The 23,547-nt window shown below is 35.3% G+C and overlaps 5 protein-coding genes across 7 annotated transcripts; 2 read left to right on the top strand and 3 right to left on the bottom strand.

Annotated features, from left to right (window-relative positions):
• Positions 1-1,229: 1,229 nt before the first annotated feature.
• Positions 1,230-4,269, bottom strand: LOC121756827 (dual-specificity RNA methyltransferase RlmN-like). The gene is made up of 8 exons (XM_042152226.1): positions 3,931-4,269; positions 3,229-3,339; positions 2,997-3,131; positions 2,538-2,642; positions 2,165-2,334; positions 1,970-2,069; positions 1,656-1,882; positions 1,230-1,482 (listed from the first exon to the last, which is right to left on the bottom strand). The coding sequence occupies exons 1-7, from the start codon at positions 4,189-4,191 to the stop codon at positions 1,664-1,666; spliced, it is 1,101 nt and encodes a 366-aa protein (XP_042008160.1). The 5' UTR covers positions 4,192-4,269; the 3' UTR covers positions 1,230-1,482; positions 1,656-1,663.
• A 1,715-nt stretch (positions 4,270-5,984) lies between these two features.
• On the bottom strand, positions 5,985-6,608 carry LOC121757868 (serine/threonine-protein phosphatase 7 long form homolog). Its single transcript, XM_042153336.1, has one exon. The coding sequence runs from the start codon at positions 6,606-6,608 to the stop codon at positions 5,985-5,987; it is 624 nt and encodes a 207-aa protein (XP_042009270.1).
• A 5,959-nt stretch (positions 6,609-12,567) lies between these two features.
• LOC121759373 (vacuolar-sorting receptor 3-like) lies at positions 12,568-16,595 on the top strand. Of its 3 annotated transcripts, none has more exons than XR_006041650.1 (13): positions 12,568-13,088; positions 13,450-14,142; positions 14,217-14,305; positions 14,408-14,477; positions 14,552-14,635; positions 14,716-14,792; positions 14,866-14,947; positions 15,077-15,159; positions 15,240-15,306; positions 15,780-15,908; positions 15,992-16,101; positions 16,188-16,350; positions 16,542-16,595. XR_006041650.1 is itself a non-coding variant. In XM_042154932.1 (12 exons), the coding sequence occupies exons 1-12, from the start codon at positions 12,779-12,781 to the stop codon at positions 16,284-16,286; spliced, it is 1,893 nt and encodes a 630-aa protein (XP_042010866.1). In that variant the 5' UTR covers positions 12,568-12,778; the 3' UTR covers positions 16,287-16,549. The 3 variants fall into 3 exon arrangements, 1 of the variants encoding a protein (XP_042010866.1); XR_006041649.1 differs by having other exon boundaries at positions 16,188-16,474; XM_042154932.1 differs by having other exon boundaries at positions 16,188-16,549.
• A 176-nt stretch (positions 16,596-16,771) lies between these two features.
• Positions 16,772-17,194, top strand: LOC121757867 (2S albumin seed storage protein-like). Its single transcript, XM_042153335.1, has one exon. The coding sequence runs from the start codon at positions 16,772-16,774 to the stop codon at positions 17,192-17,194; it is 423 nt and encodes a 140-aa protein (XP_042009269.1).
• A 3,602-nt stretch (positions 17,195-20,796) lies between these two features.
• LOC121757866 (transcription factor bHLH84-like) lies at positions 20,797-22,205 on the bottom strand. Its single transcript, XM_042153334.1, has 5 exons — positions 21,813-22,205; positions 21,495-21,734; positions 21,128-21,193; positions 20,966-21,031; positions 20,797-20,886 (listed from the first exon to the last, which is right to left on the bottom strand). Exons 1-5 carry the CDS (start codon positions 22,203-22,205, stop codon positions 20,797-20,799), a joined length of 855 nt encoding a protein of 284 aa, XP_042009268.1.
• Between the last annotated feature and the right edge of the window lie 1,342 nt (positions 22,206-23,547).

The raw sequence follows: 23,547 nt of genomic DNA, 5'->3' as shown, positions 1-23,547 counted from the left end.
AAAACAATGAATATGTGTAGTGGTGTGTAGTTGAACTAAAATCAGTAGAGTTCAAAATGAATTACTTCCTCCGTCCACCATTAATTTAAAGAGCTAATTTGACTTAGCACAAGTTTCAAAAAAATTGTTTAATTTTATGAGTTGAATGGAATGCGAATAAAGTATGAAAAAAATAAAACATGTTATGTGTACATTGATTTAATTTTTGTTTAGTGGTCAGGGAGGATTTAATTTTTATTTTGAGCTTCATATATCATTGATCAAAACATGTTATGTGTACATTTATGATTATAATTTAATATTTCGTCAATTTAACATACAAAATATGCAAATTATACATGAAATACACTAAAAAAATAAGGAAAAACCCACACCCTAATTATGTGTTATTGACTGAAATCGATTTTATAAACAAAATTGGTCATTGATTTACATTTGGATTCTCTGGCATTTGACATTTCCCTTTTTAAAATTAAAAAAAAAAAAAACTGGAATATTGCTATGTTAGTAACAATTTTAATAACAGATCGAATGTTTCACTTTGAGATGTACTGTATCAAACATTGTGTTCCATTTTAATTTTTTTCCTTTCAAATTTTTTTCTTTAATTTCAGTTGTTTATATGTTTTGGTTTAATTTTGTGGAGTAACAATTATTAGTGTTTATTCCAGTGCCGATTACGTTCTATAATTATTTTTATTTTTAAACTTAAATTTTATAGATAATAATTCATTATTAGGACTTTTAAATTTATAACTAGGCTATATAATAATTTCGCTTCAATTTTTTACAATAATACTATTTTGTTTTGCTCAATTTCTTCTTTATAATATGTCCACTTCTTTAATTATAACATAAATAAAAAAATGGCCAAAATATATATAGAGTTATTATAATTCGAAAAATATACTGAAGTAAATATCGTGGTGGTTCAATTTATTTTAAATAAGTTATGAAACTAACATGATTTTCGCAATTTATATTATGCTGGTGTAAGTTAAATGGTATACAAATGTAAATTCAATGTTATGCTAAAGTAAATAACAAAGGAGTATTTAACATAGCAAGTAGTAGTATATTTCTAAGTTGCAACCCTTGGTTATCTCTAACTTTTAGCTCAAAGTCTCAAACATCAACTATTTATTTACTTGATGTAAACAGATCTCTCTTTCGAAAAATTAATCGTCTTGTCGTTTATATTATATCGAATGAAGATTTAAATAAGATTATTGCGGCAAATAAAATGAAATTACTTGATTAAGATATGACCTATAACTAGGACAACAAAGAGATAGTAAGAAAGCTTTTGATACATTGCCTACTGATAATCGACTTAATAATATCTCATCGATCATGGAACGATTTCGACCTAGTTCACTCTTGATTCACTAGGCTATGCTTTACTCCACAGCACGAAAGCACCCAGATCGCATATTTGTCCGGTGTCACTAGTCAAGTAATCCATATCAACATCAGGCAGTCCTAAAGTAGAGACGAGCAAATGTGAATGCGGTCAAACATTAAATTCTGGCTTTGGAGGATCACGTAAACTGATGCAAGTTAAAGTTCGAATCATGAAGTTTATGAAGGCCAACAGAAACAGTTTCTGAATCTAGTGATGCTTCATCAGGTGTGTATGAATGAAGAGCTCAAACCTGGAAAATCAAATACGGAGATCTTCAATGTCTGTTAAGATATCTGGCTTTTTTATTACAAGCTGGCCGCAAGCTCCACTTATGTCTTGGCCCATTTGCTTACGAATTGTTGTACGGATGTTGTAAGTGCCTCTAAGTATTTTTTGAAATTTGATGACTTTCTGACCATCACTGGTACTATAACAGCTTAAAGAACCGATCGGATTAAAAGGTATCAAGTTTACAACCTGCGTGAAATCAGAGAATGGCATTAGAGCAGTGGATGAGACCTCAAAAAATGAGCAGATATTGCAACTTAGCACATTGAAGGTTACCGATTGCAATGTCTCAAGCAGTTTGCCAAGCTGGTGAGCGTGCTGCTCCTCATCATTGACAGCGTCAAGCATTATGTACTCGATCAATATCTTTTGCTGACTACAGAAAAATCGAATGAGTTACTCTAATCATCTCTAATAAAAATGAAAAATGAGGTGGTCATGAGAGGTTGGCAAATTGAGAAAAAATGACACCTGGTAGTCTGATATTCTCGTAATGCATTCATTAGTCTTTCCAGAGGGAAAGCCCTAGCAGCAGGCATAATCTGACAGCGGATCTCTTGAACTGGTGCATGCAGTGAGACTGCTAGATTCAAGTTTGGCATGTCTTTCTGCAACTTGTTAATACCATGTATTATGCCAACCTATGCACAATTTTGCAATTAATCAAAATCAAGCAAAGATTGTGCCAAACAAAGTGACCGAGTCAAGTTGTCACTTCCGATGCAATTATGAGAAACTTCGTGGAACTAACCCAGTGCAAAAATAACCAAGAGATCCAGAAATAGGTAGTATATAAAAAAAGATAAGCATGAAAGACATTGATCATGAGAATAAATGTACGCACCGTTGAGAGAGTAATTTTCTTGGGAGACAGCTGGAAAGGAAAAGCTGTCATGGCTCTAATAGCATCCACCACTGCCGAGTAGTTATTTAGAGGTTCTCCCATTCCCTGCTCACAACAAATAATGATATAAAAATGACATCAGTTCAAAATTAAGCCCACACAACAATCACACCTATAACAAATGGAATGATCTTCTTTGACTTTTGATGGATAAACAAGAGCATAACTAAAGCAATATATTGAGCCCATTGCTGCAGTTTGCAAAAAAGGTAAAGTTAGTCTGCATGTTACTTCATACAAACATTTTAGCATAATCTACTCAACTCCAGAGAACTCAAAATAACACCAGTTACTTCCTCCACATGAAAGTCAGGAGATATCGAGTTAACAGTTAGTTACCAGTAAAGCACTAAACAATTCAGTGGGATGCTAACATGTGTTATTTTAATAAGTTTATACCATAAAGACAACGTTGCGTATAGCTGATATGCGCGATGCATGAACTAACTGTTCCAGAATTTCCCCCGATGTCAGATTGCTCTTAAATCCCATGCTTCCTGTTGCACAAAAATTGCAACCCATCTTGCACCCGACCTACAATAACAATAACATTATTGCTGTATAGAAATGTTCAGCTGCACACAGAGTAGGCAACTTATAAATTTGTGATCCCATGTTCCACAACAGTTACCTGAGAGGATACGCACAAGGTTGACCTAGGACCACCAAGACGAGGTTTCCCATCATATTTACCCAATCGAGTATCATATCTCATTACCACAGCCTCCACAAATTCTCCATTCTAGCAACAACAGAACAGAACCTAATGTCATTCATGCATCTAAACCAACCAAGAAAATGTAACTAAAAAGTGTCTCGTGAACAAACTCAGATAAGATACAGGCTATGTTCTCCTAAAAACATACTATAACCAAATATATCCGGTTCTTCTTATGATTCAGTACAATCATTCTAAGCTTTTTCATGCAAAACATAGCACGAAAACACCAAAGATATGTCCCAACAAGGCCTATAATAGCGTATAAAAACGCAATCATAATTCCATAACACAAATTTCATTCACATAGGAGAACACTAAAGTCCAAGTCTCTTTAGAATGATCAAATTCGTAATTAATTAAGTATTCATGTGTAGCACTGGTTCTCACAACTCCATTTACAAGTGAAACCCATGGATTTGACCTCAATTGTCAAATAAAGCATCAGAATGTAGGAAATTACTTTTCAGAACCAGCTATTTAGAGACAAACAGAGCAAAGACGAAATCTTTCCTCATCCTGTGAATCGAAATATACAATCACAGTAGACCTCCGACAGATTATAAGCAGAAGAGTTCAGAAAAAAGCAAATTAAACAAAACTGATGGCAGTTACCTGCAATTTGATGAGGAGCTTAGTGGTGACGAGGTCGGAAGAATCTATGGCGGCATGGACAGTAGAGGTGGAGGGTTTGAACTTGGAATCGAGGAGATGGTAAGCAGCGGAAGGCAGAGAAGGAATATCATCCCATCGGCAATCAGGATTTTTCAAGACGTGTTTCCAGATTTGGGGAATGAAGTTAGGGTTTAAACCGGCTACCTCGAAATCGGATTTAATGGCGGAAACGTCGAACACCGATTTCCATTTGAACGCCATCGGCCGGCGCTAGTTCGTTAAATTAGGGCTGCGATCTTTGAAAATTTTCAAGTAGTGACAGAAAATTTTTGACATTAAGAATAAAAAAAAAGATGGATCATTCATCTAATTATTTAATTTTGAATTAAAATAATAGTACTATAAATTACTGCATAATGCGGAGTAATTTTTCATTTAATTACAAATAAATAGAGAAAAATTTATTCGAAAAATAAAAGAAATGTACTTTGAAACATATTTCAAACTTAGAAAGAAGACGAGAAAATAAAATAACAAACTGCACAAGGATTAGTCACTGAAATCCCAAGAATAAAAGTCGATAATAAGAAAAAATACATTAAGAGTGAAAAATCAATTACTCCCTCCGTCTCAGCCTAAGTGAGATGTATTCCTTTTTAGTACGTCCCAATTGAGATCTAAGTGAGGCGTTTCTTTTTTGGCAACAATCGCCTCACTCCGCTCACCTACTTTATCATATCATCTCTTCTAATTTATCATATCTCTTACTTTATTCTTTCTTTTTCTTACTTTATCCTCTCTCTTACTTTAATTCCTTCTTTCTCTTTCTTACTTTATCTTCTCTCTTACTTTTTTCTCTCTTTCTTACTTTACTCTCTCTTTTACTTTACTATCAATAATTTAATTCACTAAACAACACTACCTAAATTCTTGTATCAAAATAGAAACGTCTCGCTTAAGCCGGGACGGATGGAGTACTAGAGTTGGCCAAATTCCAAGAAACTACCTCCTGGGAGGTAGTATCCGTCGTTTGTTCCCGCAAAAAAAAAAAGTTTCCAGAGAGGGGAAAGACGCGTGAGCTTATCGCGTGTTTACTTATAGACGCATCTTCCTCTCGCGTCTCTAAAAAGAAACACGCATTCTGCTATCGCGTCTCTAAACATACACGCATCAGGCTGATGCGTGTCTCCCTTGGATACAAAAATCAGTCCAGGTTGCTTCTCTGCCTCTCACATAACACGAAAACTGATTCTGCTTCGTCGCCCCATTCATCCCAACCAGCAAAAATCGAACCCTAATCCGACATTTAGCTGCTCCCATTCCAATTTGAAGTGTTGTTAGGTATTCTACCCTTAGTTTCGATTATTATTGGTATATTTTAGTTGGGTATAAAATTTAGGGTTCATGGTTTTAAATTTTTTTGTTGAATTTGGTTGAATTTAGAGTATATGATGTTTTGTCGTACTTATTTTGCAGGTTTGATGGTGTTTGTGAGTTTATATTGGGATGTGAAAATTATTCAGCTCCCAGGTTTGGGTGTTGCTTATGATCCCCCTCGTGCAAAATCATTTATTATATTGAATGAAAAGATATCTTATTATCAGCTAGTTTCAATGATATGTGTGAAAATTGGAATTGATTTGGATGCACATACGATTGATTTAACATGGAGACATCCGGTGGTTTTTAGTGGAGTGGTGAATTATATAGCTACACCAGTGGATGATAATTTGTTGGAGTATATGTTTGCTGAAAATTCACGTCAAATTGAACTTTTTATTGAATATACTCCTGTGACTACTGCGTTGCAATTTGAACCACCTATCACTTAGCATGATGTTGGAACGTCTATGAGAGATGATTATCATAGTTTTGATGTCGGGACATCTAGGAGGGATGATGAATATCATAGCTTTGAATTCAACACATTTGGGAGGGAGGTTGATGAACAACTAGATGTACCAAATGTGACATGTGATGGTTATGATGGTTCAGATGGTTCTGATAATTGTTCCGGTTTAGATGGTTCTGATAAGAACGTAGTGATGACCTCTTTAGTCATGTTGATTCCCGATACCATACAGATGTTTGGATTCACCAGTACGCTGGTATATAAACCCTCCCAATAGCACAAGCACAATCATACGTGTCCGTTGAATGTAGGCCTCGTCTTCCAAACCATCTTCTAACGGTTCAATCGACATCCTATGTATTAAAGCCGATGCCAAGATACTGTTTTCCTTCATCTCCCTTTGAAGGGGATAGAAGCCCAACAGTTCATCACATAAACTCTTCCACCCAGATTCACAATACCCATTTCCTGTAAAGGGTACTCCATCTACACGTAGAGCCCATAATACTTGAACGACCTGTAATGTAATAGTAGCTTCTCCTACGAGAAGATGGAATGTATGTGTCTCTGGCCTCCAACGTTCAACCAAAGCTGTGATCAAAGCATGATCTACATCTAGAGCCTTCCCACAGTAAAAAACCCTATCGAAACCAAATCTGCAGACATAATCAATCACGCGTCTGTGATGATTATCTATTTCCCAAAAATGGCCCTCAAAGCGCCGAATATTGAAAGGAGTTGTTTCCTCACCTGCCCACGCCTTGCGAGATATATGACTGTGCTGATAATGCAATACAGAAGGATCTTCTGGTCCATATCGCGACATCCTAATATAATCAACAATTAACAACATTCGACACCAAATTCATCACAAATTCATCCCAATTTCAACACCAAATTCATCACAAATTTCAACACCAAATTCATCCCAATTTCAACACCAAATTCATCCCAACATGTCTTTCATCACAATTCAACACCAAATTCAACAACAAATTCATCACCAATTTCAACACCAAATTCAACCCAATTTCAACACCAAATTCATCCCAACATGTCTCTTTCATCAATTCAACACCAAATTCATCACAAATTCATCGCAACACCAAACATTCGAAACCAATTTCAATATTTCAACAAAAATTCGACACCAATTTCAATATTTTAACAAACATTCGCCGCCAATTTCAATAATTCAAGAAAAATTCGACACCAATTTCAATAATTGACAAATTCAATAATTCAACCAAAAATTTCAAATCATGAACCCTAAATCTATAATAACCAACTAAAATCGAAATTAAGGGTAAAATCTTACCTAACAACGCTTAAAAGAGGAATGGGAGCAGCTATATGTCGGATTCACTTCAATTTTCGTCGGCTATATGACGATTTCGCAGCTTATCACCGTGCAGAGAGGAGGAGCGCTGGGAGTGAGGAAGAGGGCAGAAACTGGTAGTGAGGAAGAGGGCAGAAGCCTCGTAATTTCATTCATTCAAACAAGCATTAGCTTATCGCATGTATAAATTAAAACACGCATGAGCAAATCGCGTGTTTAATTAAAACACGCATGAGCGTAACGCGTGTTTAATATGGATACACGCGAGAGCGTCATGCGTCTTTCCTATCACTGGAAATGTTTTTTTTTCGGGTACAAATGGCGGATAACTTCTCCCATGACATACTTTCGTGGAATTTGGCCTACTAGAGTTGGGGTTAAAAGTTTATAATTATAAAATCTTAACCCAAATAAACCTGAGCAAAATAGTCTACAATCCAATAAAGTTGGTCCGAACTTAATCCAATAATATTTTTTTGAAATTTTGCAAATTATATACTTAAAATAAAGACATTGGTTTTTAATGGGGTGAATTTAGGTATTTTCCATAAATTTTAAACAAAACTATGAATAAAAAATTCTAAGATCAGTGTCAGTTTTTCATGAAGGTAAATTCTTCAAATTCAATTGATGTACCTGGCATATTTTAAAAACAATTATGTTATGGGGGAACTTCAATTTATAATCAATCTCACAATTTTTTACTAATAATATAATTTTGATATTTTTTCCAATTGTCTTTTTTTAACACTTAGATGGGAAAGTTAAAATTCATGATCTTTTGCAAATTTGTATCCCACACACAAAATTGATTGATTTTGGTATAAAAATAAATCATACTGTACATATTTTGTCCTCAAATAATTAAGAAAAAAATTGGCTATTTTTAAACATCGCGTAATTAAAAAAATATAATTAGATTCCATAAAGTTTGCTCATAAATAATGCATTACAAATATCCAAAAAAGAGTAACAGCTCGGGAGAATCATAAAATGTGTTTATATGACTGCCATAAATAAATAATTGTTCACTTATCATAGCGAGTAACAAAAACATTTAATTAAAAAAGAAAAGAAAATAAAAAGACTAATCCAACTATTTTCATTTCATCTTCATCCGATCAAGCCCTGGCTGAGATTTGGCCGTAATGCCTCGATCCATTTCCGGCACTGGGATGAGGAGAAGCCTCCGACGCGCCTCTAGCCGCGAAATTCTCCGAAGCTTCGGCCGGATTGAAATCGGATCGCGTGCGGCGGTGTGAGGAGCCATCGGCGAGCAGAAGGTGGTAGCTTCTGCCGGTGGAATTCTCTGAGACTGAGAGGCAGCGGTAGGCGTGCTGAGGCCTCTGTTTCTTCATGGCGCGGATGAGGAGCGGGATCAGACCTTCCATTTTTTTCCGGTTCCGATTTGATCTGCAGCTGATTTTGTACTTGGGTGAAGAATTATTTTGATGAATTCAATATTTATAGTGCCCATTTTTCATAATGACGTCTATGTCCTTTACAAAAATGTTCACGCCTGCGAAAGTTGACCGTCAAAGAATTTATTACTCCCGCCGTTTTTTTAAAATAACAACTATTTCCATTTTAGTCTGATCTTTAAAAATATCAACCTTCAAACTTTTTATTTTAGGAAATCTTTACCACATATACATCATTTTATTTAATACTTATATCGCTAATAAAGTGGGGCCCATAATCCACTAACATTAATTCAATTACTTTTTTCTTTCCATCTATCTTACTTTACCAAATTTTTTCCTCTCTTTTTCTTACTTTACCAAATTGTACATTAAAACCCGCGTTGTTTCAAATGTTTCTATTTTTAAAAAACGGAGGGAGTATGTTTTGCCTGATTAACATTATTAAATACTCCATCCGTTCCATAGTAGTGGAGGTATTTCCTTTTGGCACGGAAATTAAGAAAAATTATGTTAAGTGAGTTAAGTAGAGGAAAATTAAGTAGAAAATGAAAAAGGCAGAAAAATGAAGAGAGAGTAAAATAAGTGAGAAGAAATGTGTTGACTTTTAAAGAAAAGAGAAATGACTCCACTACTATGAAACGTATCAAAATGACAAAATGACTCTACTACTATGGAACAGAGGGAGTACAATATCATGTATTCCCTCCGTTCCGTGGTAGTTGAATCATTTTATTTTCTGCACTCGTTTTAGAAAAATGGCAACAAATAGTTAAAGTGGACAAATAGTAAAGTAAGAGAGAGAATAATGTAGATAAGACTCTTATCTGCCTTATTGTGTCACTTATTTTACTCTATCTCCACTTTAATTATTTATTATCATTTTTCCAAAACGAGTTTAGAAAATGAAATGACTTAACTACCGCGGAACGGACTGAGTAAGAAAGTTAATACACTCCTCCCGCCCTTCAAAAATAAAAATATTTGGGACGGCATAGTAATTAATGTCTGATTAATAAAATGAAAAAGATGAGAAGAAGAGTAGATAAAATAATATTAATGGATAGTGAGATACATATTTCTGACTTCAAAATTTCCCAATTGTGACTTCAAAATTTCTGATGCGTTGTTAGTTTTGACTGACTGCGATCTATGAAATGTAGGTGTAGCGGCTAAATTTCTCATGTTTCACTTTACATGCTTGCAAATTGCAGCTGTGACATCATATTAATAGCTATATCTTTCATTACTTGCTATGTATAAACAATAGTCCAGAAATAAATATTAATAGCAAGTAGTACTATTTGAGTTTCACAATTCTTCAAAATTACTACTAACTCAGCTACTGATAATGTATAAAATAGGAGTTCAGAGAGGGTTTAGGACTTTCATGAAACTGCATGGAAACTTTACAATATCCGAAATTTGTAAATAAATTTAAAAAATAGATGTCTAATTTGAAACCAGTTGGAACGCACTAATCATAAATTAAGTGGTACCGATTTAGCCCATTGATTTAAAATTTAAATGGTGCCTGTGGATTAAATAAAGTTAGTGTGACATGTGGTGTTAAATTACATTGTTGTAGCAAAATTGAATTCAAACAGCAATAATAACTACTCCTTTGATTTGTATAACAAGGTTATCCCGTCGCATTCAACATTATAAAATGTTTCCATTCATTAATTGATATTCGATGTGGTGTTATACCTTTCAACAAAATGTATGTTAGATTTTTTTTATTGTGACAAGTTTAAGATCGAAATTCTAACTTTTAAATTTTTTTAAAACATATTTATAATTCATTAAAAATGCTTTAAACTTATAGGACTCGAATAATAATTTTGGTGACCAAAACAAGGATGTGCTCGCAAGTGTCTCTCTTATTTAGGGGAAAACATTTTATTACCTCCGTGTTTAGAATTTTCTTTTATAGATTATACTTCCTCCGTCCATAAAAAATAGACAAGGTTACCATTAGACTAATTCTAAAAATAGAAAGTTTTAAACCAATAATAACCATACACATCATTCTAATGTGGACCTCATAATCCATTAACACTATTTTCCATCACATTTTCCCTATCTCTTACTTTATCAATTGTGTATTAAAACTGACATTATTTACGACTTTGCCTATTTTTTTTTATAGAGGGAGTATTAAAATATTTGTTAAAATTTTGTGTTTCAACATACAGGGAATACTGGCCCAACATTTCATGGGCGTAAATGTAATAACAAATGGTATCAAACATTATTAAAACTCAATGTGGTGTGTGATCGCAAAGGGGCGGAAGCTAGGATATCATGGACCCCTCTTCCATCAAATTTAGTTAATCATGGAAAGGTAATCCATTAACACAAATTATTTCTTTCATAGTTTGTAAACTGAGTGGTTGTTGATGAAGTGTAGGAGGTGATCCGGCAGTGCGACGCCCGCTGCAGATGCTCTTCAAGAGGCTTGCGAGGTGATGAACCCACAATTTATAAGCAATCAAATTTTCGCAATTATCTCATCCATCTCTTTGGTGGGATGTGGTGATCAGCAGATGGCGGGGATGATGTATAAGGTGAAGATGGTGAGTAATTGGCTGAATTCGAGTGTGAAGGGAGATGGGGACGAAGCTTACGAGGACCCGTGATAAGATCTATGCAATCCTGCTTAAGAACGTTGAGAAGACTTTCGATCGTTAGAGGGAAAATGCAAATTTGACATTATAGTTCTGATTTAAATTATGCGACTTTAGGTGCAGGGGATTACATATCGCGAATAGGAGTCTCGGTTCACTTTTATCATAAATGGTAATAGGGTCCCACCTTCAACTGACTCATTCCACTCACATTTCATTTAAAACTAATATATACAAGTGGGACTCCTATTTCACTAACTTTTTTCCACCTACTTTTCTTAACATTTCATAAAATCCGTGCCAAAGAATGAGACTCCTAATGGCGGACGAAGGGAGTATAAGAAAACAAATTCAATGATTTGAACGACGGGCCCAATTCTTTTGCATCATTATTATATTACCCTATTATTAATGAGTGGTATATTTAAATCTATGGAAAATTTGGTAATTAGTTCATATTTCGATTTTAGGCAGACATGGACACATGGTACTATTGATTAATACAAGTGTGTAATTAGTCGGTGTATTTGGTTACTTTAAAAAATCACAATATATTAAATTTATGTTTGATGTAAAAAATAGAATATAATGTTAAATTTTGTTTGAACTAAAATATTTGCAACAGTATTTATATAAATTGAAAGTGGGAATGATGAAAGATAACTGGGTAAATTCATTCTACTATATGTCCAATTCTCAAAGTTGTTAATTAGTTAATTTTCTAGATTAAAATATACTACTTATTTATTTTTAAAATAGAAACCTTTGAAACTGACACAATTTTAATGCACAATTGGTAAAGTAAGGGAGAAGAAATTTTTTTTAATAAAATAAAAGAGAGAAAGAGAAAAATTGATAAAGTAAAGAAGAATAACAAAAACAATTGAATTAATGTTAATGAATTGTGAGGTTCACTTTATTGCAGTGAACATACAACTAGTAAAAAACACATAAATAATTTCAGAATTAAAATGATTTTTGTTTTCACAATATTGTCAAAAACGTGTACGTTTTTTTAAAGAAAGGATCGATTATAATTTCTCATTTATTATTATTATTATTAAAAGTGAATAAAATATCATTTTAAAACCAATAACTAACTAAACTTATATAGTAATTTCAATTACCATTAAACAAAACTGTTCTAATTTATTATTTTGATATAATTACTTGAATATTCTATCATTGTTTCCCGAATTGAAAACAAAAGCTATTCTTTTTTTAAAAAAATAAAAGGATCAATAAAACATAATGAGTTAATTTTGTTCTGGTTAATAGATTTGGATAAAACATAATCGCAACTGTATTCGTGTTGTTTTTTGATTAGATATTCAATTCGGAAATAAATTACTCCATGAATCACCAAAAACGTGTCTCTAGCTCCACTATCAAGACAGAAACAGACAACTCCATCAAAATCTCCACTGTTAATTATACTCTTTATTAGCTAGGATTTCCACCATTTTCAACTCTCCACACCCTAGAAACCTCACGCACAAACACACACTCACTGCGTGTTTTAGCTTTAGCAAGAAATCTAGACAAAAATCCCCTCAAAAAAGGACGAACCCAACCAAAATCCTGGCATTTTTGCTTGTTGCAGGAAATGGGGCGTTCTGGAAGATCGAAAGCTGCAATCTTGCTGCCTTTTCTACTTCTGATTTGGGCGGAATCAGCGATCGGTCGGTTTCTGGTGGAGAAGAACAGCCTGAAAGTACTATCCCCGGAAAGCATTAAGGGAAATTACGATAGTGCCATCGGCAACTTTGGGATTCCACAATATGGTGGAAGCATGGCTGGAACTGTGGTTTATCCAAAGGATAATAGAAAGGGCTGCCAAAAATTTGAGGATTCTGGGATTTCTTTCAAGTCCAAGCCTGGAGCTTTACCCACCTTTGTTCTCGTTGATCGTGGAGGTACTTGTGTATTTTGTTCAATTTTCTTATTTTTTTGGTATTTAATTTATGGCATATTTTGTAATTGAGGGTGAGTTAGTTAATTATCATGCATATCTCTCCTTCAAATTCGCATCCTTTTAAGGGGGGGTTTCATGTGAATTTCAGTTTTGTGCTTGACGGTTTAATTTAGGTAAACTAAATTATTTCCTGATATACCCTTGTGATTGTTGAGATAGTTTCTGTTTCAAGTAATTTCAATTTTCAAGATTCCCTGTCTTGTGATTGCTGAGGCATTCTTGATTTAGGAAGTTTTTGTAGTTAGTTTAGCTTATTGAACAGAGGAGTTGGGGAGTTTATGGTGTTATACTCTTTGTTGCAGATTGCTTCTTTGCTTTGAAAGTTTGGAATGCTCAGAATGCCGGTGCAGCTGCTGTTTTAGTGGCTGACCACCGCGATGAGCCATTGATCACGATGGACTCACCCGAAGAGGATCGTGCAGCTGCAGAGTATATTGCGAATATAACAATACCTTCTGCGCTGATTGATAAGAGTTTCGGTGAGAAGCTAAAGAAAGCACTTGGTAGTGGGGATATAGTGAATGTGAACCTCGACTGGAGGGAATCCGTGCCCCACCCGGATGAACGAGTGGAGTATGAACTGTGGACTAACAGCAATGACGAGTGTGGGGTTAAGTGTGATATGCTGATGGAGTTCTTGAAGGATTTTAAGGGTGCAGCTCTAATGCTCGAGCAAGGTGGCTATACTCAGTTTACTCCGCACTATATCACGTGGTACTGCCCTGAGGCGTTCACTGTGAGCAAGCAATGCAAGTCGCAATGCCTCAACCATGGGAGATACTGTGCTCCGGACCCGGAGCAAGATTTCAGCTCTGGTTATGATGGAAAAGATGTGGTGCTTGAAAACTTGAGACAGCTATGTGTTTTCAGAGTGGCAAATGAGACTCGAAAGCCGTGGATTTGGTGGGACTATGTTACTGACTTCCATATCAGATGCCCCATGAAGGAGAAGAAATACGGCAAAGAGTGTGCCGAAGAGGTTATCAAGTCTTTAGGTAGATTCCACTTTGTTCATAAACATGTTGGTTTACCTCAAAATGAAATTATCTTATGGTTACTTCTATTTCAGGTCTTGATCTGAGTAAAATCGAAACGTGCATGGGTGACCCTGATGCCGATGCGGACAATCCCGTTCTGAAAGAAGAGCAGGAAGCTCAAGTGAGTATTTGAACGTCTTTTTCGGGAAAATAGTCTTTGTATTATGTTATTGCCTGTTAACAATCATTTCATATGCCTAAAAAGTGGAGTACTAAATTGTAGATTGGTAAAGGATCACGTGGCGATGTAACCATTTTGCCTACCCTTGTCGTGAACAATCGCCAGTATCGAGGTCTGTTAGCAACCTTATGTAGAAATGCATCAATATAGTCAAATACTTCCTTCTCTTGACCTGTCTGCTTTCAGGGAAGTTGGAGAAAGGTGCTGTCTCGAAAGCTATATGTGCTGGTTTTGAAGAAACTACGGAGCCATCTGTTTGTTTAAATGGCGGTATGCTCTTCACGGAGTAATTACAAGGTTGAGTGTCATGATATGACTATGAAATCGAAACTGATACTTTCTAGCTGCAGATGTAGAAACAAATGAGTGCTTGCACAATAACGGTGGCTGCTGGGAAGACAAGGCAGCAAATGTTACAGCTTGCAAGGTGATTTTTTTTCAATAAAAATAAACATTGTTTTGTCTCAAGTTTTTCCTTTTCTTACATATTTGGTGTTCAGGACACATTTCGAGGAAGAGTGTGTGAATGCCCAGTAGTTAACGGCGTGCAATTTAGGGGAGATGGTTACAGATCTTGTTCTGGTATGTTAAGGATCATTGTTGTTTGTTTATTTGTTTACCAAACAAATAAACACCAAGTAGTTCAGATGGACTAACTTATCTTGCCCTCTTGAGCATCGAAAACTATTCACATTCGTTCTGCATGTGCAGCAAGTGGGCCTGGGCGATGCAGAATAAATAACGGAGGCTGCTGGGGTGAAAAGAGAGACGGGGTCACTTTCTCTGCTTGTGTGGTTAGTTAACCTTAAAACTGTGTCATCATCCGAAGCTTAAAGTTGGATAGGCATGAATTTTTTGAGCACCTTTTTAACAGGATAGTGATGATGGAAAATGCAAATGCCCTCCAGGATTCAAAGGTGACGGTGTTAAACATTGTGAAGGTAAAGAACTTTCTGCACAACACTCTTATGTTTCTTCGAAGCTCAGTTCACCATGCTAGACGGTTCTCTTCCCGATACTGCCCCCCTAATAAAACCATGTGAACCAAATTGGATAATGAATTTACAATATTTGCTAGAAATTGCAATCTTTTTTATTAAATGACAGCTTCCATATTTTTCAATATCAACTTCCCTTGCGAATTTTACAGTCTGTAGAGATACCAATTTGTTTTGCCGAGTAACTTACAAACAAGGTATAGAAAAAGAAAGGCATGAATTGGTGTCATATTTTAGAAGATTCAGCTTTTTAGATTGCTAGAAATCGTCTTTTTCATCGCTTTGTCTGTGCTGTTTTGAGCAATTTTGTTCTTGTTTTCATGTTAGCCTTCATATGTTCAATCCATTGCGTCTAATTTATCATGCAAAGTAAACACTTCCTCACAATTTATAACCTTTTACATTTTAACACACAGATATTAATGAATGTAAGGAAAAGAAAGCTTGTCAATGCAACGAATGCAACTGTATAAACACATGGGGGAGTTACGAGTGCACTTGTAGCAGCGGCCTGCTGTACATGAGGGATCAAGATACCTGCATCAGTTAGTTCGACTCCAAGAATTGTCTTTTACTATCTATCTGTACGAGTTTTCCTCATTTCATTCGTATTTCATTTCTTGTGCAGGTACGAGTGCCTCAGAGGTGAAGTATGGCTGGGGCGCTGTTTGGCTTGTTTTGATCGTATTGGGTTTGGCCGGTGGTGGTGGTTATCTCGTGTACAAACAGAGGCTGAGGGTAAGTTTTTCGATCTATACATACGAACGACTTAGAACTACCTAGTTGAAATATATTCGAATCTATAGCATGTTTTTCCTTTTCAGTCGTATATGGACTCGGAGATCAGGGCTATAATGGCCCAATACATGCCTCTGGACAGCCAGAACGAAGTACCAAGTCACGTAGATATTGATCGTGCTTGACCGTGATTCTGAATGCAACGGTGATGTGGTGGCTCGCTTTGTATCTCCAACAATGGTTTCGAAGGTAGAATTTATACAGTTTTGGAACGATTTGTTGGTTGTAGATACGATGAGAATCACCGTGACGTGTTTATGCATGCGAATGCCCGGGTCGGGGGCAGTGTATCTTGGATGTTTGTGGATGCAGGGTGAGTTCGAACATTGTTAGTTGTAGCATTAGTGTGTAGTAATAATGGTATGCGTGCCATATGCCAGGGATTAAATGGTGTGTTGGGAGCTCATTTGAATAAGTATGCACACTTTTGGAGATGAAATGAAAAGGGGATAGGTGGGGAGGTGGGTTTTGGCAACATTTGCATGTGAATCGATGTGGAAGCTCAGAAGCCTCACTCTTCCTCATCAATCAACACGTAAAAACCCCTTCAAATCCTTCTCTATATAAACACCACCAACAAACTCACCTTCTCTCTCACATCTAAATTATAATGGCAAACAAGGCCGCACTCGCAGCAGCTCTCCTCGTAGCCATGGTGGGTCTTGCCACCGCCACCACCATTACCATCTCCTTCGATGAAGAGGTCAGCGAGAACCATCACCAATGCAGGCAGCAGGTGCAGGGGCGCCGTTTCCAGTCCTGCCAGCGCTTCTTGCAGCAGAGGAACGAGTTCGAGGCCCTCCTCGACTCGTACCAGCGGCCCGCCCTTCAGGCCTGCTGCCAGGAGCTGAAGCAGATGGACAGCCAGGAGTGCGGCTGCGAGGCCATCAGGCAGGCCGTCAGGCAGGCGCAGCAGAGCACGCGCCGCTTCCAGACTAGCCAGTCCGAGCAGGTCTACCAGCAGGTGCGCGCCCTCCCGCGCCGATGCGGCCTTCGTGAGCAACAATGCCACTTCCGCCGCCTCTTCGTTTGAGGCTGTCGCAATGTTTTTTTATTCTCCTTCCAAATAATGGATAAAGTATCCGTGTTTTCTCTTTCCCTATCAATGTTAAGTGAAACAGAGAAACAACAACTCACTCACTATTAAACTAGCCAAATGCTTCAAAATAGTAGTTATAACGACAACATTGTAGTGTGTTACTAATAGTAGTTATGACGACGACAACACTATAGTGTTGTAGTGTGCGCACGCTATATGTGTGTGTCTAGTGTATATATATTGTGTTGTGCATGTAGTGTGTATACGTGACAAACCGTGTGGTAAATAAATTTATTTTTTGTATACATCTTCATATATCGTGTGCAATGTGTGTATTTTTTTTTGTAAGTGTGTAGTGTGTGTGGAAGTGTGGCTGCATTATGTGTGTATACAATGTGTGTGCATGCAATATGCAGTGTTGTGTATGTGAGCATCATTTAGCGTTGTTTATTTTTATTTATATATTTAGTTTGATTTTAATATATTAAAATTTTATTGAAATTTTTAATTTCACAAATTCATAAAAATCAGAGCTCGATTTTTTTTATTTTATTAATTTATTTCAAGTTATGGAGAAAAAGAGCAAATCGAGCTTTGATTTTGTGAATTTTGTGAATTTAAAATTTTCAATAATATTTTTTAATGTGTTAGAATCAAATAAAATAAATTAATTAAAACAAACAACGTCAAACATGTATCAAACAACAATGGTGCTCACATAATTAAGGAGTTAAGGAGTTCAAGGTATGTAGCATATTATTTCCCAAATATGTATCAAACAACAATGGTGCTCACATAATTAAGGAGTTAAGGAGTTCAAGGTATATAGCATATCATTTCCCAAATATAATAGAAAGTAAAAGATATGAATTGATGAGTCATATCTTAGACTAAGTCTAATAGGTAGATTTCCAGAATACAATCTTTTTTGATCGCTCTTTGTCTTTGTTGTTATCCAAAGAGATATAAATTAGGTATTGAATATAAGTACTGATGTGTTCTAACAAGATGTTATCCACTCCCACATTGAAAAGGTGGGAAATTTGTGTTAATTAATCTCTTAATATAATGAAGAGGCTAGATTTATATAACTATATTTAGTTGATCTATTCTTCTACCATGTTAGGCTTTACAGAGGCTTGATACGGTGTGAAGGGGAGATCAACCAAACCCTAGTGCGGTTTCATCCTAAAATAAATGGTTATAGTACGTGTGTGAATGGGAGATCTGTTTTCTACCATGTTAGCTTTTACTTCACATTTTCGGTGTGAAAACAATTCATAAGTGAATATCTCAATTTCGGTGCGAAAACAATTCATAAGTGAATATCTCAATCGTGCTTGAAAATTATCATGAATTATTGTTCTTGTGCAAGGGTGATGTGGGGGCTCGTATACCTGTCCTTCCATCTCCAACAATGGTTTTGAAGGTAGACTTATAATATTATTTGAATGATATTTGGAAATACAGTTGGAATGAGTATCACCCTGATGTCTTTTAATAAGCAACATGTTTGAGTCAGTATTGTGTTTAGGTTATTACTACTATAGTCTTTAAGAAAAAGATTTGGTAGCATGTGACAGCTTGTGCCTCCTAAATCAATTCAATCCTTTTTCTTTTGTGTTTCTTCTCTTGGTAGTGTGTCTTCATCGTGATAGCATGTTTCTTCTTGCACACAGAGAGATATATATATATATATAGAGAGTCAAATATGAATTAACATAAGTATTGTGTACTCCTTCTGTCCTAATATAATTGGGTCGTATTTATTTTTGGACTTACCCATTATAATTGAGTCATGTCCTTTTATGACAGAATATCACACACTTAATGTCTTCTAACTAAACACTCTTTTCTTAATCTCCGTGTCCAAAAATAACGCTTCAATTACAAAGGAATGGATGGAATATTAGTTAATAATGAATGGGTTGTTACATCATAATGCCACGGATCTGTGGGGAAAATTTGGAACTCATTTAATAATATGCAACTTCTCAAGATGATCTTGATTTTGTTAAATTGAATAATTCATGATGAACACTTGTTGCGTATTGAATATGTAGATATCTCAATATTACTGCTGACATATATAATGTGTTGAGATATGTAGTTATGTAAGAATGAATGGAGTTGATGATGTGATTGGGTTCTTACATTTGTTGAATAGTGTGGTGCTTTGATGGTCTAAATGGTGAAAAATCCAAACAACACTTAATAAGTACATAGTACATGAATGATTAAGGATTTTTTTTTTGTCAATTCAAGACTCTAATTTGATGTCCCAACTAAAATTAAGAAACGAAATCATTCCAGGAATATAAAAGATTAAGGTGTAGTAGACAATTGTGTCCTCAACATAAGATAGTTTTTCTTTGCATCCTCAATTTTGACAATTTTTTTAAAAAAATTCAAGTAATTAAGTCTCTAACTTTTTGTCCTTGTAAGATAAATTTGTTATAGTGATAATATATGATACAAATATGTAAAACATGGTGTTTTTGACACCTATTTTTGTTTTTGTTCTCAATAAAAAAAAAAGATGGTTAATTAATTATAGGGATAATGTTTCCTAAAATCATAAATTGTGGCCGAATTTGGTATTTTTCACGCACTAAAAACTTGACTACTACTGATTTGATTTTCTCCTAAATTAAATTCTACGCGACACGTCGTATTATGCATGTGATCAAACCGGTAAATATAAAAAACGATGATGCTTTTAATGAGTATAAACAAAATTGTTTTGTGTAATATTTGAATTTTAAAATTTCTTCAAGATTTAATTGGAATTTCAAATAATGGGAAATTTACTGATATATATTCCACCAATATATGGATCTAATTCCCAAATTAACTTTAGCGTCATTAAAAAATGTCCTGGATTTATTTTATTTTTTAAATCCCAAAGTTTTACTTTTTCCGCTAAGATCTCGGGACAAAATTTTCAATTTTTAAAAGTAAAAGAAATGCGCTTTCATTTTTATTTGTTTTTTTTAGTGTGAGTGGGAAAAGGAACAACAATTAACCCTAATCTCCACTATCAAGCCGCCAGTATATTATATATTCCTTTCTTAGCGAGTAATTCAAATTTAATTATGCATTGTTTGTTGGCTTGTTGCACGATAGCAATATATATTACTGTAGACATTTTAACTAGAAATATGTTTTTATACATATTCGTGCCTATAATTTAGTAAAATCATAACCCAAAGAGGCTAAATAAAATTCGTCTCACACAATCGAGAAATACAAATTCACAATTCTGAAATAGCTAGACACAAATAATTACATGCAATAATGTGACAATTTAATACAAAAGAATAATCCCATTGTTTAATCACAACCTATACAATTCCATCTTCATGGCTCTCACCATAAAAAAATTAAATAAAAAAAACAATGTCCGATTCATCAAGTTCAAACATCAGCCAGTGATTTTAGGCTTCAATTAATAAACAAGAATGATGAATATAATAAGCCGCACTCAGATACAACCCGCCGCTCTTTCTGTTATGTTCTAATTATTTAGTTTTCATGCAATAAAAAGAAAAAAAAAACATCAAAGATTTTTATATTTTTATTCACATATGTATTCTTCACGAAGATTGTTGTCTCAAATTTAGTCCAATGTCCATGCCATTGTAGGCAATCGGAGCATACATCCATTGATCATCGGAGCTCAACAGCTGCGTAAACCGAAAGTGTTACAAATCCAAACAAAAACTTCATCGTTTTAGATTGATAAAATTAGGGTTTCGCAAATACCTTAATCTGGAGTTGCAAGAACTTCACGTACTCGACAGCCTCTTCCAGCATCGTGCTAATGTCAACCTAAGATCATAAATGGGAATTTCTTTTAGTCTCATTTACTTGAGAAAAAAAGGTTATATTTACATATATATGAAGTTGTATTTGGGCAATGCTTACTTTTGTTCCATTGGGGACTAGGGTTTGCAAGATTCTGAGCCTCTCGTTGATTCTCTCTCTTCTTTTCTGCACGAGTAAATCAATTTATGTTTTGGCACAGGAGCGAATGCAGAAAAAAAGATTGGTATGAGCGGTATTTTCTAAATTTTATTCAAAAATTCTTAGGCGATTCAAATCACTAATAATGTGTGCATAACTTTTTGCATAAAATTAAATAAATTTGAAATTTTGTGATTAGTTGCGTTTACTATAATAGTAAGGGTAAAATCGCCTGAGCGTCTAATTTTTTTTCAAAGTCGCAATGACTATTTTTTTTTGTTTACGATAGAAAAATGAATATTTTATTCGTTCACTCAAGAATGTATACCCTTGCATAGAGGCTCTGTGGATCGGTAGCCGAACCCCTATTGGCACGTGTTTTGCCACTGGGATTGGGAGCCCGCCCGCCCTTGGAACCGGAGCAAGAAGTCGTCCCAATGACCTCATTCGACTCCTCTTTCGAGCAGCAGCTGCTCGAGGACTGCTGCTTTCTACAAACCACTGCATTGCTGATAATGTTAGGGTTATCATCATTGCTGCATTTCATGCTCTTGTTGCTCCTTGGAATCTGCCATTGCATCAAATGTAAGAAAATAAATTCAATAAAAAAGGGCAAAAACTCTCTTTTTAACCTAGCACTACTCACTTGACAAGGAACACGAGACCTTTTCTTGGAGTGGCTAATCTTCTCCTCCACCTTCATCGTTTGTTCGTGTTCAGACGACTGTGAACTGTCGTTGCTGGCGTCCCGGTTCAAGTAATCATTGGTGCAGTAATCCATTAATGTGATCAAATTGTTGTTAGGGAGAGAAGTAGGTGTGTGTGGAGAGAGATTGGAGAAGGGGAAGTGATCAAAGCCACTACTAAAACCACTACTACTCCCTTGTGATAATGAACACATTGTCGCCTCATCAATTCCCCGGCTAGCCGGAAAAGTGGCCGGGAACTCATTCGGGAGAGTGAAGTTCCCTAGAAGCTGTGACATGAACTCGGCCTCCTCGTCCGAGCAGATCACTCCGTTCCACTCTACTTGAGGCATTTCGTATTCCATATCAATTCTTGTGTTTTCAAGTGAAGAGAATTAATTGGAGTTTTTGTTACTTACAAAACTGACTTGTGTTGATCACAAACAAGTACATATTTATATATACTAGTAGCTAGCCAATTATTGGTGCAAATATTTAATTATGAGCATAGTAACAAAATGTGACAACTCATAGAAGACTTATTCAAGCAATAATGAGGAGGATTTTAAAGCAACCTTTCGGCACTTGAAGAAGCTCAAAACAGGAATTTTAAGAATATATTATTTGGTAATGAAGTCTAATTAATCAAATGAGTAACTGACATAGGGTTAATTATTGTTGATGGCAAGAAATTTAACCAAAATATGGTGTTCGGATTGGAGTTATCGGAACGACACCTGGCATACTAGAACGTGCAAGTCTTTTTCGAAAATTATTAAACAATTTTGGCCATGATTAATCCAATGAAAATGATATTTGATTAATTAGGCAGATATTAATAAGAACACTATGGTCTATGAGCAGACATAATCTTTTTCATCTTAGCTTCTGTCTCCAAACCTTGATTGGGGTTTATCCATCATCCATATAAAAAATCTACTCTGTCACAAATATTTAGCATTATTTTATAAAATGTAAATTACCTTGCTGTTTTTTGGTTTTATTGTGAAGATTTTTTTTCTTTTTGCGACGAGATGCGTGATGCCGAGGCAGACGTACCACTTTTTGCGACGCGATGCGTGATGCCCAGGCAGACGTGTCCTTAGCCAAATGGCTTCGGGTGCAACTTGCGTTCAAAGACTCGATGGTTCACGGGATTTATGCTGCCGTTTTTTTATTGTCTCTGATAAAATTCTTGTATACCATCTTTTAATATTTTTCACTACCTTGATACTTATAAAAACATGCAATCCATCCAACAAAGCATAAGGAGTGTTCACTTCTAATGATAAGATAGATATAAAGTGATCAAACACGCTCAAAACAATAAAATCCATTAAAACAAACAATTCATTAACTTGGATAACATTTATCAATTAATCATATAACTCAAATTATTAAGAAGAAATCCTTTAATGGTGCCATGTCGACTTATGATTATATCAATTTATTTCTTTAACATTTAGAATGGATGGTTCACTGAACCTGGTCGACTATTAGTACTTCAAATGCGAATTAGCACAATAAATTGTCAAAACTGTTTACTAATTAGCTTTTTAATACACCCCTCAACATTAAAACTTTATCCTAAATCATCAAGCCATTTTAACAACTAAAATTCTTTTGAACATATGTTTCACTAGATTGAATTAAATCACCGTCTCAAATTCATGGATTATTCACAGTGCCGTTTTA

Source organism: Salvia splendens, chromosome 12, assembly GCF_004379255.2.
Source record: "Salvia splendens isolate huo1 chromosome 12, SspV2, whole genome shotgun sequence".
Lineage (NCBI taxonomy): Eukaryota > Viridiplantae > Streptophyta > Magnoliopsida > Lamiales > Lamiaceae > Salvia > Salvia splendens.
The sequence above is the reverse complement of the archived record's forward strand: the minus strand, read 5'-3'. Positions and strand labels throughout refer to the sequence as shown.